At 38.2% G+C, this 14,036-nt stretch overlaps 1 protein-coding gene across 2 annotated transcripts in view; it reads right to left on the bottom strand.

The window, feature by feature from the left end:
• Positions 1-13,788, bottom strand: part of ANGPT1 (angiopoietin 1) — a 206,453-nt gene extending 192,665 nt beyond the window's left edge. Inside the window, exons 1-2 of one of the 2 annotated variants that reach the window (XM_043539180.1) lie at positions 13,704-13,788; positions 13,080-13,324 (exon numbers count right to left, since the gene is read on the bottom strand). In XM_043539180.1, the coding sequence (XP_043395115.1) occupies positions 13,080-13,109 (30 nt within the window). In that variant the 5' untranslated portion in view covers positions 13,110-13,324; positions 13,704-13,788. The other variant, XM_007056090.4, reaches the window with a different exon arrangement.
• Positions 13,789-14,036: the final 248 nt, after the last annotated feature.

Here is a 14,036-nt window from a genome sequence, read left to right as displayed (position 1 = left end):
ACCAGTTCTAAATCCTTCCATTAGCTCCCCCTCTTCCACCATCAACTTCAAGCTCCTTGTCCTTACTTTGAAGCCCTCCATAGGTTAGTCCCTTCCTATCAATCCAACCTATTATCTTATCACAAGGTCGTCTCCTGCTTTCTCTCTGCCACTGATGCCAGCTAGGTTACCTGATTCTCCACATCTCTGACAAACATTTGCGCAATTTCTTCCATGCTGCCCTTTACGAGCGGGAAAAGCTCCCTGTCAAAACCACCACTTTATTCTCATTCAAGTCATTCTTCAAACTCACCTGTGCCATGATACATATAGTAATGTACATTCTGATAAAGGCTAGGCAGGTGGGGAGCTACCTCTGACTAGCTCAGAATTCCGTACATCCTATTATATCTACTTGTTGTCCACTGGAACAACTTACCAATGGTCATTTTGGAGTCTCCATCACTGTCAATTTTTAAATCAAGACTGGATGTTTTTCTAAAAGACATGTAGCTCTAGGAATTATTTTTGGGGAAGTTCTATGGTCTGTGTTATACAGGGGGTCAGACTAGATGAGTCCCTTCTGGCCTTGGCATCTCTGAATCTCCACAAACCAGCTCCGGCCACTCTGTGTTCTTCATCTGCTTCCTACATCTTGTCCTTTAGACTGTAAACTCTTTCGGGCAGAGACTATGATTTACTATATGTTTGTACAGTGTCTAGCACACTGGGACAATAGTTGGTTGAGGTCTTTAAGTGCTACCTCAATATGTTAAAAAATAATAATACCTTGAAGGATCCTAAAAAAGACAGGTCATTCATCATGTGCTCCAGTGGTATGGATGGTTAGATATTGCTTGTCCTTGTGTTCCAGGCAAACACAAGATCATCTGAGAAAGTGGTGTTGATGTCAAGTACATACTTCATTGTGTCTCAGTTTTGGAATATATTATCTTTCATAGCTGGTGGAATTAGGAAATACCAAATTGGGAAGGCCGACTCTTTTGATTTATTTTCTCAGAGAGCATGGCATGAATATCTCTAGCTGGTAACTTGAGCCACACTTAATTGAATATTGTTATGTCACCTGTGTCTAACCTTTGTTATTGTCTGCAAGACCGGACAGATTGGTACAAGTTACAAATTGGACAAATTACAGGCTAATTTTTGCATTTGTAATGAAATGCAAGAAAATCCTCAAGCCATGAAAATGTATCAAGTGACACTGTGAACATTTCACACATCTCTCTGGGTAATTAGTAGCAGCCATGTGATGCTTGAAATGGTGTTACACAGTCCCTTATTACTGTCCTCTACTGGCGTCATTGGAATGACATCAGGGAACTTATTACATATGTTCAGCAAGTCTGCCAAAATTCCCAATATGGGAAATGCCCCCTCCTCCCCTCGCCCGGCAGGCTGTCTGTATGTATCATTCAGAGAATAAATCTGAAGGGCTACAGCCTGAATTAAGATCTCCCTGGCTGATAGTTGTAGAGCTGACAGCCAGACTGATGAAGAAGATTGGCCACTGGGAAGCCTCTTTCGCAGATCATTGATGGAGGAAACACCTTTTCTATTAGCAGCAGACCAGTGATGGGGGAATGTCTCTTTCCGACTCCCCTCCACACTGGTAAGCCACACAGAGAATGATGATCCCAGGGCTGCAGAAAATCCTGTGGGATTTACAGTTCCTGCACAAGGAACATAGAGGAATGGCTTTAAAATAGAGAGGATGAGGTCATTTCTTTGAGCTCTCTTCCCTTCCAAGTAGCTCCTCAACTTCCTGCTGGAGGCATTGTGTGCAGGGGTTTGCCCTTTAATGGGCTGGCCAGCTGAGGTTTGTGTGGCCCAGCAGGCCACAGGAATTTCCTGTTGAATTGGCACAGTAACGTGCAGTATTTGACTATCCCCCTCATAAATGGACTCAGCACTTAACAGATAATAGTAGAAAAATTCTTTACAGAAAGCCAACATTTTCAAATCTGTCTAAATCCACTCATAGGTATCAACACAAAGGTAAAAGTAGCTTGATTTTTTTCAAAGCCAACTCCAGCTCCCATGGCCTTTGATAGCTGCCTAACTCTTACGAAAATGAGGCCACTTTTATTTAGGTGTTGAAATAAAGCCATGATTTTTAACAGCCATTAGTGATTTTGCATGCTTAAACTGAGACACCGTAGAGGGCCTCATTTTCAAAAAGAATAGCACCCGCCCTCTCAGAAATCAGACCCCTTTAAAATGTCCCAAATTGGGCACTCAGAAATTGACACACACAGAACCACTATTCACTTTTGAAATTCTTACTTATGAAGAGCCTAAGTCTGGGCTGCTAGGTTTAAAACTTTTGGCCAAAAGCAAATGATACCTTGCTGGAAAACTTTGGCTTGGTATATCTATTAATTTAACTCATCTCCTTTCACTGTTACCCAAGTACTGAGCAGGTGAGAAAATTTAAAACAACTAACTGATTTGTAAGGCAGCTATTTTTCCCTTTGCAAAAGTCCTTTGCATGAGAGTTAACTTATAAGAGAAAAGTTTGTTGCTATAGCTACCCAGAGCTATCCACACAGTAAACTAAAAATCAACATTTAAACAGAGGAGATTATTGATTTAACCTAACCTGAAGTTTCCTCCAATCGCAGGAAAACCCATTCAAGGACAGATACATTTTTTAATACTATAGAATCACAATTTAACAGCAATTACTTTGATTTTTCCCCACTTTATATCTCCACTTAGAAAAAGGATAGTCTCCTAATAAATGAAAGCCTTTCATTATATTGGAATGTAATCAATGCCCTCGTTCAAGAGGCTCCATTTCTACGTTGTGAAGAGTGAACTGATATCCACAGACAACTGCTCTCTACTACTACTTTGGGTAAGGCAGTATTTAATGATGACATGGTATCTCAGGAAAGAAGATAACTTTTCTACACGTTGGCTGACAATTTTAGAGCATTCATAAATAACATGAACCAAAGGGGAAACAGGTACCTCACCTCCCCTCGCTACTTACCCAAAGGGCAAATTAAAAAGCTGGTTTGGAGATTGCACAAAGTTATTCCTATGACATTTCAGGTTGTTAAAATGTGTTCCATGGATCTGGAATATCCTAAACGTCAAGACTTAAAGTAATCTCAAAATAATCAAATAAATTTACCCATTTAGGGCAAGCACCAGTTCCACTTTGAAGACCATGGGCCCTCAATCCAGTGCCATTTTGTAGACTCTGGGCCCTAAATCATGTAATTGGTCATTATGCCCCGAATGGGTGAGTAGAGGCTTTGAAATGGCATCAGTACTGTCCTCCTGACGCTCACGGAAGTTCCCTCTGCAGGTTCAGGACTATGATGTGGGAAGAAGGAGGCTCTGTGAGAAGAATGGCCATCCTACAATGTTATCCCCCTCAGGCCCTGTGAAAATACATCTCCTACCATAATGCTGATAATATCTTACAAGAAAAAACCCTTTCACACAGGAAACCCTTGATCAGGGCTTAAGTTGTGTCATGGCTTACTAGGGCTGATCCCCGGCACTTCTAGGCTTGGCAGTTCATAGCCCCAGCACTTCTGGGTTTGCTGCATCAGTTATGCCACAGCACCTAATTGCTTGAGCCCTGGCACCTCTTTCATTACAAATTAAACACTGGCTTTGTTGGAGGTTTGGCAATGGGGTCCCATAACAACACACAGCACATAGAAGTGTTTTTGCTGGGCCCAATTTTCCAAATTGTTTAGTACTCAGCTAAATTGGCTCCCATCTGGTTGCCAGTGTTGAAATCTTAAAGAAAATGTGCTATCAGGAAGGACCAAAATATCCTGGTCAGTTTTTCTCCCCATACACCTTCCATTGTACTTCCACAGTGCCATAGATTTGCTGTTATGACATGGGGAGCACACAGTGACAGATTTTTAAAGATATTTTGGCACCTGATTCCCACTGATTTAGGCATCAATAACTTTACAGATCTGGCCCATAGTGCTTATCCTCATTCTGCAAGTCCTCCTGAGGCCATGTCCCCTCTTCAATCCACAGTAAGAAATTTTTAACCAAGACCTTTAGATGGAATGTCTGATCAGATGGCAATTCTGTGAGTTGAAACTCAAGAATTTTCATCCCCCTCCATGGGTTTGGCCTGCAGAAGGTATGCCTGGGTCATTATTTGTAAACAGTCAGACAATCTGACAAATGACAAAATCTGATTCCAACAACTAAAAAGCAAATACCGAAAAATATTTAAAAGTATTTTATGCCAAGTACCCTCAGGAAACACATACACATTTGCATTAACTTGAGCTCCATTCTGTAAAGAAGATGTGAATCACAAAAGTTGTACACAACATCTAGTTCATTTGGGACATGTCCACAGCTTTATATGCACAACTGCATACCAAGGAATGGAGAGCACAAGGTTTCAGTATTTTTTCCATAAAGAATTAGAGTATCTTCATCCATTTGTAATATGAAATGGGCTACATGAAAGGCATGCTTTTAATTTATAGGCAGTATAGAAAGAGAACTAGAACAGATAGGATTAATGCATATTCTAAATGCAAAGGTCTCATCTTACTAACAACTCTTCCGTTACATTTTTGAGCCAAAGAACCAATGCCAAGATGACAAGTGATTAATAGCAGTCAAGCCTGCATAAAAAGTAGAACTGGAGCTAAGCCACAAAGTTTAGAAGCAGATTTTTGCCGCAAAGCTCAGGTGTGTGTGGGAAGGGTTGTGTTGAGGGGTATGTGAGGGGGAATGCTCTTCCAGAGTTTTGCTTTGGCCTATTATTTAAACAGGGGTTAGTCGCAGAGTTTGGATCTAAGTCAGAACTTCTTCCAAGTTCAAGTATGGTCAGATTTGGAAGTTTGGTTTATTTTTGGCCCTTAAAAGAAAGGGAGAGGGGTATGAAATTGTTATGAAGAGGTGAAATTGTTACAGGCTTTCAAAGTGACTCACCAAAACACTCATCTCCCACTTACACAAATCCACAGCGTTTTCTAACGCTGCCCCCTTTTGTCCATGGAGTGTCTTGCATTTTTTACCCTTTCACCTTGTCACAAGCCCACAAGCAATGTGTTTCAATTACATACCTCCAAAGCTTTGAATATTGGTACTCCTCGCTACTTTCATTTGCAGAGCAGAGTGAATAATGGATTTTTCTGTTTGGTGGAAATTTCACAAAGTTTGATATCAAGCATTTTAAAATGTTTTTTTTTTTAATGTTCAAAAATAAAATGAAAGGAAATTTGTAAACAAAAAGTCATTTTAAACCCCCCCAAAATTGTTTTTTTTAAATATAAAAAAAAAAATTAGCAAAATGTTTCAGTGTTGCTGAACCTGCATTTTTTGATGAACAAGGTTTCAATTAAAAAAATTTCTCTAGCTCTATTTGTAAAATTCTCATAGGCCAACAGTTTTCAGGAAGCAAAATATATTTAAATAAATGCGCAATAATGCGGTTTGTGCATCTTTCCCCACTGACCCCAATCTTGGGTTTTGTGTGCACAAGAAAATTGCACCAGTTCAACTTAAATCAGTTGCTAAACTAGATTAGTTAAACCAGTGCATCCCCCTGGGTAGATACTCTCATTTCAATTTAGGAGTGGCTGATTTTGGTTTGACTTAAAGTGATTCCTAATTGACTTAAGATAAACCAGAAGAATGTCTGGTTTAAACCAGAATAAGTTTCTACACAGCCTTTTGTACCAATTTAACTTTTTAAAATCAATTTAAAATCACACCTTTAGTTAAACCAGCGCAACTTTCTCATATAGACAGCCCTCTGATTGGGGGTCTCTAGACAGTACTGTCATATAAACAATGAATACAAATAAAATGTTGACATGAGATTTGACACTGCAACACATGTTAAGAGCAATTTCTCATAAATACAGTTAAAATTAAATATCTACCCAGATTATTCAGGATATTGCTACCTTTAATGGACTGAAGTGTTTAGAAGAGACTTCGTTAATGGCACAATTACATATTTTACAATATATATTTTGTGTAGTAGCCCTCTTTGTTCCCTTTTTTTAAAATATGAGTTGTTTTGAAAAGACTAACATTATCTTAGCAAAATTTGATCCTTATGCAATAACAATAATGAAAAATGGTACAGCAGTGTAAATGTACATTTGTCTATGGCATTTTATTTCTAATGAATCTGTCACCCTTGTATATAAGCCACCCTGATATTTCATAATACTTCCTAAAATATGTACATCAGGTTACAGAAGAAAAACCTTGTTTTAAAATAACAAGATGTTTCATAAGAAAAACCTCCTAAGAAATGTGATACTATTTCAATTTCCTTTTCCTGATCAACTCTTAACCTTTTGAACAAGAGTGAAAACCTCATCCCACTGGGAAGGCTTTCAATCCAAAATGCCTATTTCAGATTAAGCTGTTGCTCCTGAGGATCAGGTTCATGACATTGCTAAAGACTGTGATGTTATTTTAAAAAGTTTCTATCAGTTTTTATTTACTAGCATCTTACTTTGGTTGACGATATTGCAAGCACAGAAAAATACATCAAGCCATGCTGGATTGTAGATTTCGTGGCTAATAACAAGCTGATCTAAATGTGCTTCAGGATTTACCCTTTGATAAAGTATATAGGTGAATCCCAATTATCTGAAGATTTTAAAGTACATTCAAAACTTTCAGAGTCGCAGGTTGGAGAACTTGGAAGTTCCAGATCTGTGGAGCACCTAAACTTTGCAAGGCTAAACTATGTTTCTGTTCCCCTCCCACAACACATACATGCTGTACAGGAAGGAGCAGGCAACAGCTCTCCTGGGGTTAGGTCTCCAGAGGGCTGAAGATTACTCCTGCAGACATAGGTGCTGGAACTAGGGGTGTTGAGGGTACTGCCGCACCCCCTATCTTGAAGTGGTTTCCATCATAAACAGCATTTACAGTTTGGATCATTGTCTCTTACCACCCGCAATATACAAATTGTTTCAGCACCCCTGCCTGCAGAGACAGCAGGGACACATTAACCAGAGGCTATTTAATCAAGGTTTACCTGTAGACCATATTGATAGTCTAATTCAGTGTTACAGAATCAGCCACAGATTTTAATTCTTATTTGTTTGCAGTGAACGTTATTTTAATTATTTTCCCCTCCAAAAAATTCCTAATCTCAAATGATCATTTTCAGTAAACACTAGACACGTCTTTCTAATAAGTAATACTGCTAATAGTGCTATAATCTCAAAAGTCCTTACAAATATTCATGAATTAAGTCTCCTATCACCCTTAGAAAGTAGGGAAGTAACATTATATCCATTTTACAGGTGGGGAAACATGAAGAGGTTACAGACCGTGACTTGCCTAAGGTCACCAGGAATGGAAACTAAATCTGCTGACACCCAGTCCTATCCTTTTCTCACATGGACTAGCCCTTTTTCCTAGGCACACAAGCCTGTCAAAGGTACAGCCCGCCTGCAGCAGGTACTAAAGTCAATGGCAACTGTGAATGCTCAGAGCATCTGAAATATCATGTGGCCTTATGTTATATCGCTATATGATTTTTAAAATATACCAGTGCTCTTAAACAGGCGAGATCTACCAAAGGGAAAGTTGGTGGGACATTTTTAAGGATGACCAATACTTTTAATGCTTTATTATTACCAAAGTTCCTAACTACGGCTGTTATTAATGAAAATACATACATTTAGGTTACATTGCACAGTGTGATACAGCTTTCTATCAAAGCCGGGGAACTATTTTAAAAAGTCATTTGCTAGAAAAACGTGGCAAAGAAGAGAGACTGGCTTGAACTTTACTATTCTGTTTGTTTGTTTTTTAATATTGCTAAATATATAACTCCCCAATACTTAGCAGTTCTCAGACATTTCCATGCTTGATGTCCCATGTCTTTCTTGTGGGTACCTCCATGCATCTCTAGGGGTTACAGGAAATTGAATGTATAAAGCTCTTAACAAAATGCAGGCATATGAATGCAAGAAAAATATATTTTTTAAAGTGTAAAAAAGCCAGTTTTATTTTTGGACACAAATAGAACAGATTTGTTTCCAGATAGTTGTCGTTGCTCTTTAAAGGGCCAGATTCCTAAATCCCTACTTCCACTGCATAGAACCTTACTATGCAAGTAATCCTATTGATTTCAATGGAACTAAAGGTGAAATCCTGACTTCACTGAAGTCAATGGGAATTTTGCCATTGACTTCAATTGGCCCAGGGCTTCACCCTATGGGCCTATTAACACAATACTAAGGGTGACAGAATCTGTCCGTGAAGGGCCTGCTCGGCTCCTGTGAAAATCAGTAGTTGAGTCACTTCACCAGGGATGATGCACATTCAGAACTGTTAAGGAATGATCCTATAAACATTTAGGCACATGAATAACTGAAGCAGAACCCACTACTCACATGAGTAAAATGTACATTTTTGCAGGATACAGCTTTACTTTTTGCACATAAACAGGTTACCATTTAAAAGTTCCACATTAAACAAACAAACATCAGAAGGGTGCTGAAAAATCTCATAAGTAAATGTCTTCCCAAAACATAGAAATCTCGTTTAAGAGGAATACTTTTTATTGTATCAAATGCCTGAAGCATATGCAAGTACACTTTTATAGCATTTAAATTGCAAAATGAAAGAACCACCTTGTTTACTTGCCCAAGACTTCAGCTAAGGCAAACCCCAGGGATCTCAGGAATCTTTGTGGATACCTGGGAAAATGGGATTCATAGGTAAGTCACAACAGTAGCCATGACTCGCATTTCTGTCCTTATACTTAAGATAGCCATTGCACGGTAGTACACATTTTCTCAGTCAATTACACCAGCTTTTAAGACATTGTGCTCCTAGTGTTAGATGCTGATTGGCCCTTGAATGTCTGCACTGCAGTGTATAAGGAGCCTCCTCTACTTTTGAGTACCTCATAGGCATGCCAAACGGAATTCCAGCTGGTGCATTCAGGGAAGTGCAGGGTTACTAACACATTACTGGCAGTGCACAAAGAGAGCAGAGAGGGACAGAGAGCATATGGAGCCATAACTCCACCTTTCCATGATGGAAAGTGGACCTTGACGGCCACGGTGTATGGGCATGGGGTCAGAGGAGAGCATGCTGCATTTATGGTTGCCACCTCTGAGGTACAAAAAAACAGGACAGATTTCTCAGGATAGCTACCACAAAAAAGTTACTTGGGAAAACAGGACAGGTGGCAACCTTAGCTGAGCCCTTTAAAGGTAATCTGGCTACATGTAAATTGCAAATAAGGCCACTTTCTCCAAAGTCAGCCTCCTCTACTTGTCCTATAAGGCCACACCTAAAAGCCAGCCTGTTTTCACACTGTAGGAAAGGCACTTAAAATCTGAGCACATTGCTCAGAAGCTGTTGGAAAATGTTATGATGAACTGTGAGGATAGCAATTGCCTTGTACAAATAACTGGCCAGACATACAGTAAGGATAGTCTTTAAATAAATAGAGTAGATTTTAAATAAATACATACTAAGATAATATAGTTGCAGATTCTTTCTTCTGCTACTTACTTGCCAGGGCCCAAGTTCAGCATGCCTCCACTACAGCTGATGACAGCACTAATAAATGAGAGAAATGAAAGAAGAAGTTCCCTGCATCTGCTTTAGGTGGGGTTAATCAACAGTTGCAAGAGAAAGACAAAATCATGAATTTGGGTCTTGGCAGGTTAGAAAGATTTTGATTGACCTTTAAATCCAAGGCTATAATTTGGCATTAGAATTTTATAATGTATAATGATCAAATATGCCGTTTCAACATACTATAAAATAGTTTAAGTGAGAGAACAAAGAAGATATATAGACTGTTTATGGTGCTAAGCTTCACCCACTCAAAGCGATTACCACTATTATGCACAGTGACTGCTAAATGGATTCCATACACGTAAATCTGCAGCCATTCTGAATGTATTCTTATCCCATCAATACCATAAATTCACACTAGTTGACTATGAAAAATATTTCCTGAGTAGATTACCAAGATAAAATTTCACGTGACTCCTTTGAGAATATTTAAATACGATCATTAAGTACTGAACAGTTCAATACCAAGCGTGCCAGCCAGTTACTGTCAGAAAAAAAAAATGACATGCACTGTCTGTTTTCAACTATTAAAATAAACATATCGCAGAAATGAAACCCAAGCTTACACAATGAGGAACGTTATCCAGTATTCAAATAAACAGTTCTAAGAAAACCTCTGAAAATGTTTACCAATTTATCTTCTTGGTAATTTCTATGGAGAGCATTTTGCTGCATCCTTGGATTGCCAATGAATCACAGTAACGCTAACAATACATATGTAAATTCCATTGGACAATGCTGAAACTTAATTGCCTGTAGTTAGCTCTCCAGGCAAGGGCATTTTCAGCTAGATTTAGACTGGCGGTTCATTGCAAGAAAAAGATAAAAATACATTTATTCTTGATTAGATAAACTAAAAGCACCCACTTACTAATTAAACAATGTATACTGAATTCTTTTTATACTAAACATTGCTAGCAATCTGTCTTCCAAAATGACCAAGTTAGTGTTTTGTATATATTCTATTACAAATACAGTGTTCTGGCAAACATTGCCTATACACAGTTTAATGAATGTTATATATTACTTAGTAGAGTAATGAACACATTTCTTTTACATAAGTCAAGATATAAATGCTCAGTTCTACATATATTTTCTAATGATTATAATTGCATGATTTGGGTCATAGCCATATCACTACTAATATTTCTCATTTACCATGTTCATGGCAGGTGCATTAGAAAACATTGGACAAATAGTATATTAACTACATCTTACATTACAAATTCAGGGGAAAATCATTAGGGGAGATAGAACTGAGGGGTTTTTTTATATGTTCCTTGTTTTGAAAGGGAGATGAGTTATTGCTGAAATGCCCTGCAATGGCAGCAGCAACAAAGCAAATTCAATATTCAGAGTTGTAATAATGTAGTCAGGTCAGATTCATTTGCCTTCACAATGAGAAACAGGCCCTTTCATTCTAGTGGAAAACTGACACATGCAGATAAGTGCTCACTGCTGCATGTATCATGTAAACTGTGGCGAAGGTTTCACCTGCAGCCCAAGTTCTGATCATTGACAAAGTGCACAGACCTCAAATGTAACATTTACACTGACTATCTACCTGTTAATCCATCTCTCCCTAAAGTGTGAATACTAGCTCTAATTCAGACTTTAAAACTCTAGAGACTCATTTTTCTTCTTGACAGGTTTCAGAGTAGCAGCCGTGTTAGTCTGTATCTGCAAAAAGAACAGGAGTACTTGTGGCACCTTAGAGACTAACAAATTTATTAGAGAATAAGCTTTAGTGGGCGATAGCCCACTTCACCAGTGCATCCGATGAAGTGGTCTGTAGCCCACGAAAGTTTATACTCTAATAGATTTTTCTTCTTGTTCAAGGCACAAGTGAAACAGTGATCTTAGTTCAGTCCCTAGTGGACAAATGCAGAATAAGTAACAATCTCATAAGCATGATTCAGCAGGCAGTTGCTCAAGTAAAATCATGTGTGCGGGAACACAGACGACATTTCTCCTTTCCATAGCGTTTGCTTTGAAAGGTAGAGTGATAACTGAATGAGAAATCTTACACTCTAGAAAGAGACAAGCCTCCAGTTCTAATCTTTCATCTTTCTAAAGAATTCCATGTACAGTTTAAAGAAAGAAAGACTGAAATAAAAAGTGAAAGATACATAACTGGGTTTATCTTATTATGTATATTTTCTTTTACACACGAGTTTACTGCACATAATCATCCTTATATCATTAGCACCAAACACATAGTAACTACCGTTCAATCGATAAGAAAATAAGCACACTAACTACAGAACTGTAAACAAAAGGCATTAAATCTTTTCTGCAGTGGCTGACAGGGATTTGAATTGTAAATGATACAGCTGTCAACAATTACACTAATATGCATTTTTATTGCATATCCAGTATTTGTTCTAAATGTGAACTCTTATTACAACTGAAACATGTAACTCATGGAATACAAAAGATGTAGACAATTTTGTTAGTGCAGTCTTAGCTGATTAAACATTTCACCAATTGTTTAAGTGGCTTGCAGAGTCTTGGCAAAGTAACATTAAGCAGGTCTTAGGGACAGCAGTAATATCTGTGTGTCCACCAATACAGTGAAAAATTTTTGATAGAAATTATCAGCTGTGCAGGATCATAACTCACTGCCAATTCTCATTCCGAAGCTGTGGGCTTGATCCTGCAAAGATTTCCACAGGTGACTTTATTCCCATGAGTAGTTCTATTGAAGTCAATGGGATTACCCATATGAGTAAAATTATTCACCTGCATCAGTCTTTGCAGGACCAAAGCCCCAAATCATATTTTAACTACAAAAAAGTTCATTTGAAAGTTTACTCTTTTAGCACAAATTACTAAAAAGAATTTATTTTTGTATTACTCAGAAAAGCTCCTGATATTCCTTCAGTACTATTTTATATAGACTATTTTATGTCCAATGTAATCCATACATTTTAAAAAGTCATACTTGATTTTTTAAAAATATTATATTGTTGCTTTTTACTAATTAGCTGACTGCGGTAGTACAACTGAATATGTTTTGGGGAGAATAATAATATTCTTATTACATTGCCTTCAAATTATTAATCACATTTAGGCAGTCATGTTAGTATTTCTTTAAAAGTGCACACATTTGCGGTGGGTACCAGGTATCCTTCATGACATCTGATCTGAAGCCCAGAACTATAAATAGAGGTTATGAGAATACTTAATGAAAAGTGTTCCATCATTAGAAGTCTCTGAAGGATTATTATACACTGTGGCTTTCAAAACATTCTCAGTCCCCTGGGATCACGCTTTAAAAAAGATGCATATCCCAGCAATGTGAAGAAAGTTTTGCTCCCAAAAGCAAGCCCAAAGAAGAAAGGGTGAGTTCTAGCTGCAACATTTCTCACCATGTATAATGTGGAAATAGACAAATCCACATTATCTCAGTTCTCAGAGAAAGACATGCAAACTGTGAACAACACAGGGAAGCACGATAAATAATCAGTTCAATGAGAATTTGAAAGGGAAACTCTTACTTTTTGCAGCCACTGTGTGTAATTTTCCATCACATGTTCCAGATGTTGCAGTTTCTGGGAAGAGAAATCCTGTTCCACGTGAGGAGCATCTCTCTGAAGAGCATTTGTGTTGTATTGGTCTGTCGTGCTTTCACGACAGTTCCCGTCTTGTTCTGGAAGAATGAAAGTATAGGTGCACTGCCCATGCTGAATCCGGTTGTATCTTCTACCAGTGGTTTCTGGACCCCGGCGCTGGTTACTGCATCCTATGTGAGCCAGAAGAGCAGCCAGGAAAGCAAAAGAAAGAAAAATTGTCATGTTATTACTACTTTCCTTTCCTGCTCTTATAGAAACTTTTGCCTCCTCTGTCTTTTAATTTGCTCTTTATTTTATAGAAAAAAAAATCTTTGGAAAGAGAATTGGAGAAGAGTATTTAAATATCAGCTTTGGCTAAAATGGTTTTTATTTCACTATAATGATAGCTTCCTTAGTTAAAATTAGAAATATTTATTGCATAGTAGCTAAGATTTATTGTTTCCTCCCTGTTACAGTCCAGCATGTAGCCTTCCTTAGTTAGCTGCATATGCATGTCCCAGTCTCTTTCCCCTACACTATCTGCTGCAGAACTGCTATTTTCTCCCAGACCTCAGAGAGTTTTATTAAGGTTGCACATTCAAGCCAAGCTGGAAGCAGGCTGCCTTTCACAAGATGACTTGACAGGAATGTGTGTATGAGTGCGCCCCTATGCTAAGGACGGTTGATGGCTCAGTACAGAGGGATCATCTTACAAACTGGCTAGATGCATGACTTCAATCACGTATCGCTGTCAGGTCCCTACTGCATATAACTGCTTTTGACGGATTCACATAAGTTTAATAAGTGGGGCAGTCCACCTTAATATACTTCCTATGTTCCCACTGACCTATTAAAATGTAGATAAAGTGTAGAAGTTTGTTGTAATCCCTCAGTAAATATACA

This window comes from Chelonia mydas, chromosome 2 (genome assembly GCF_015237465.2).
Source record: "Chelonia mydas isolate rCheMyd1 chromosome 2, rCheMyd1.pri.v2, whole genome shotgun sequence".
Lineage (NCBI taxonomy): Eukaryota > Metazoa > Chordata > Testudines > Cheloniidae > Chelonia > Chelonia mydas.
The sequence above is the reverse complement of the archived record's forward strand: the minus strand, read 5'-3'. Positions and strand labels throughout refer to the sequence as shown.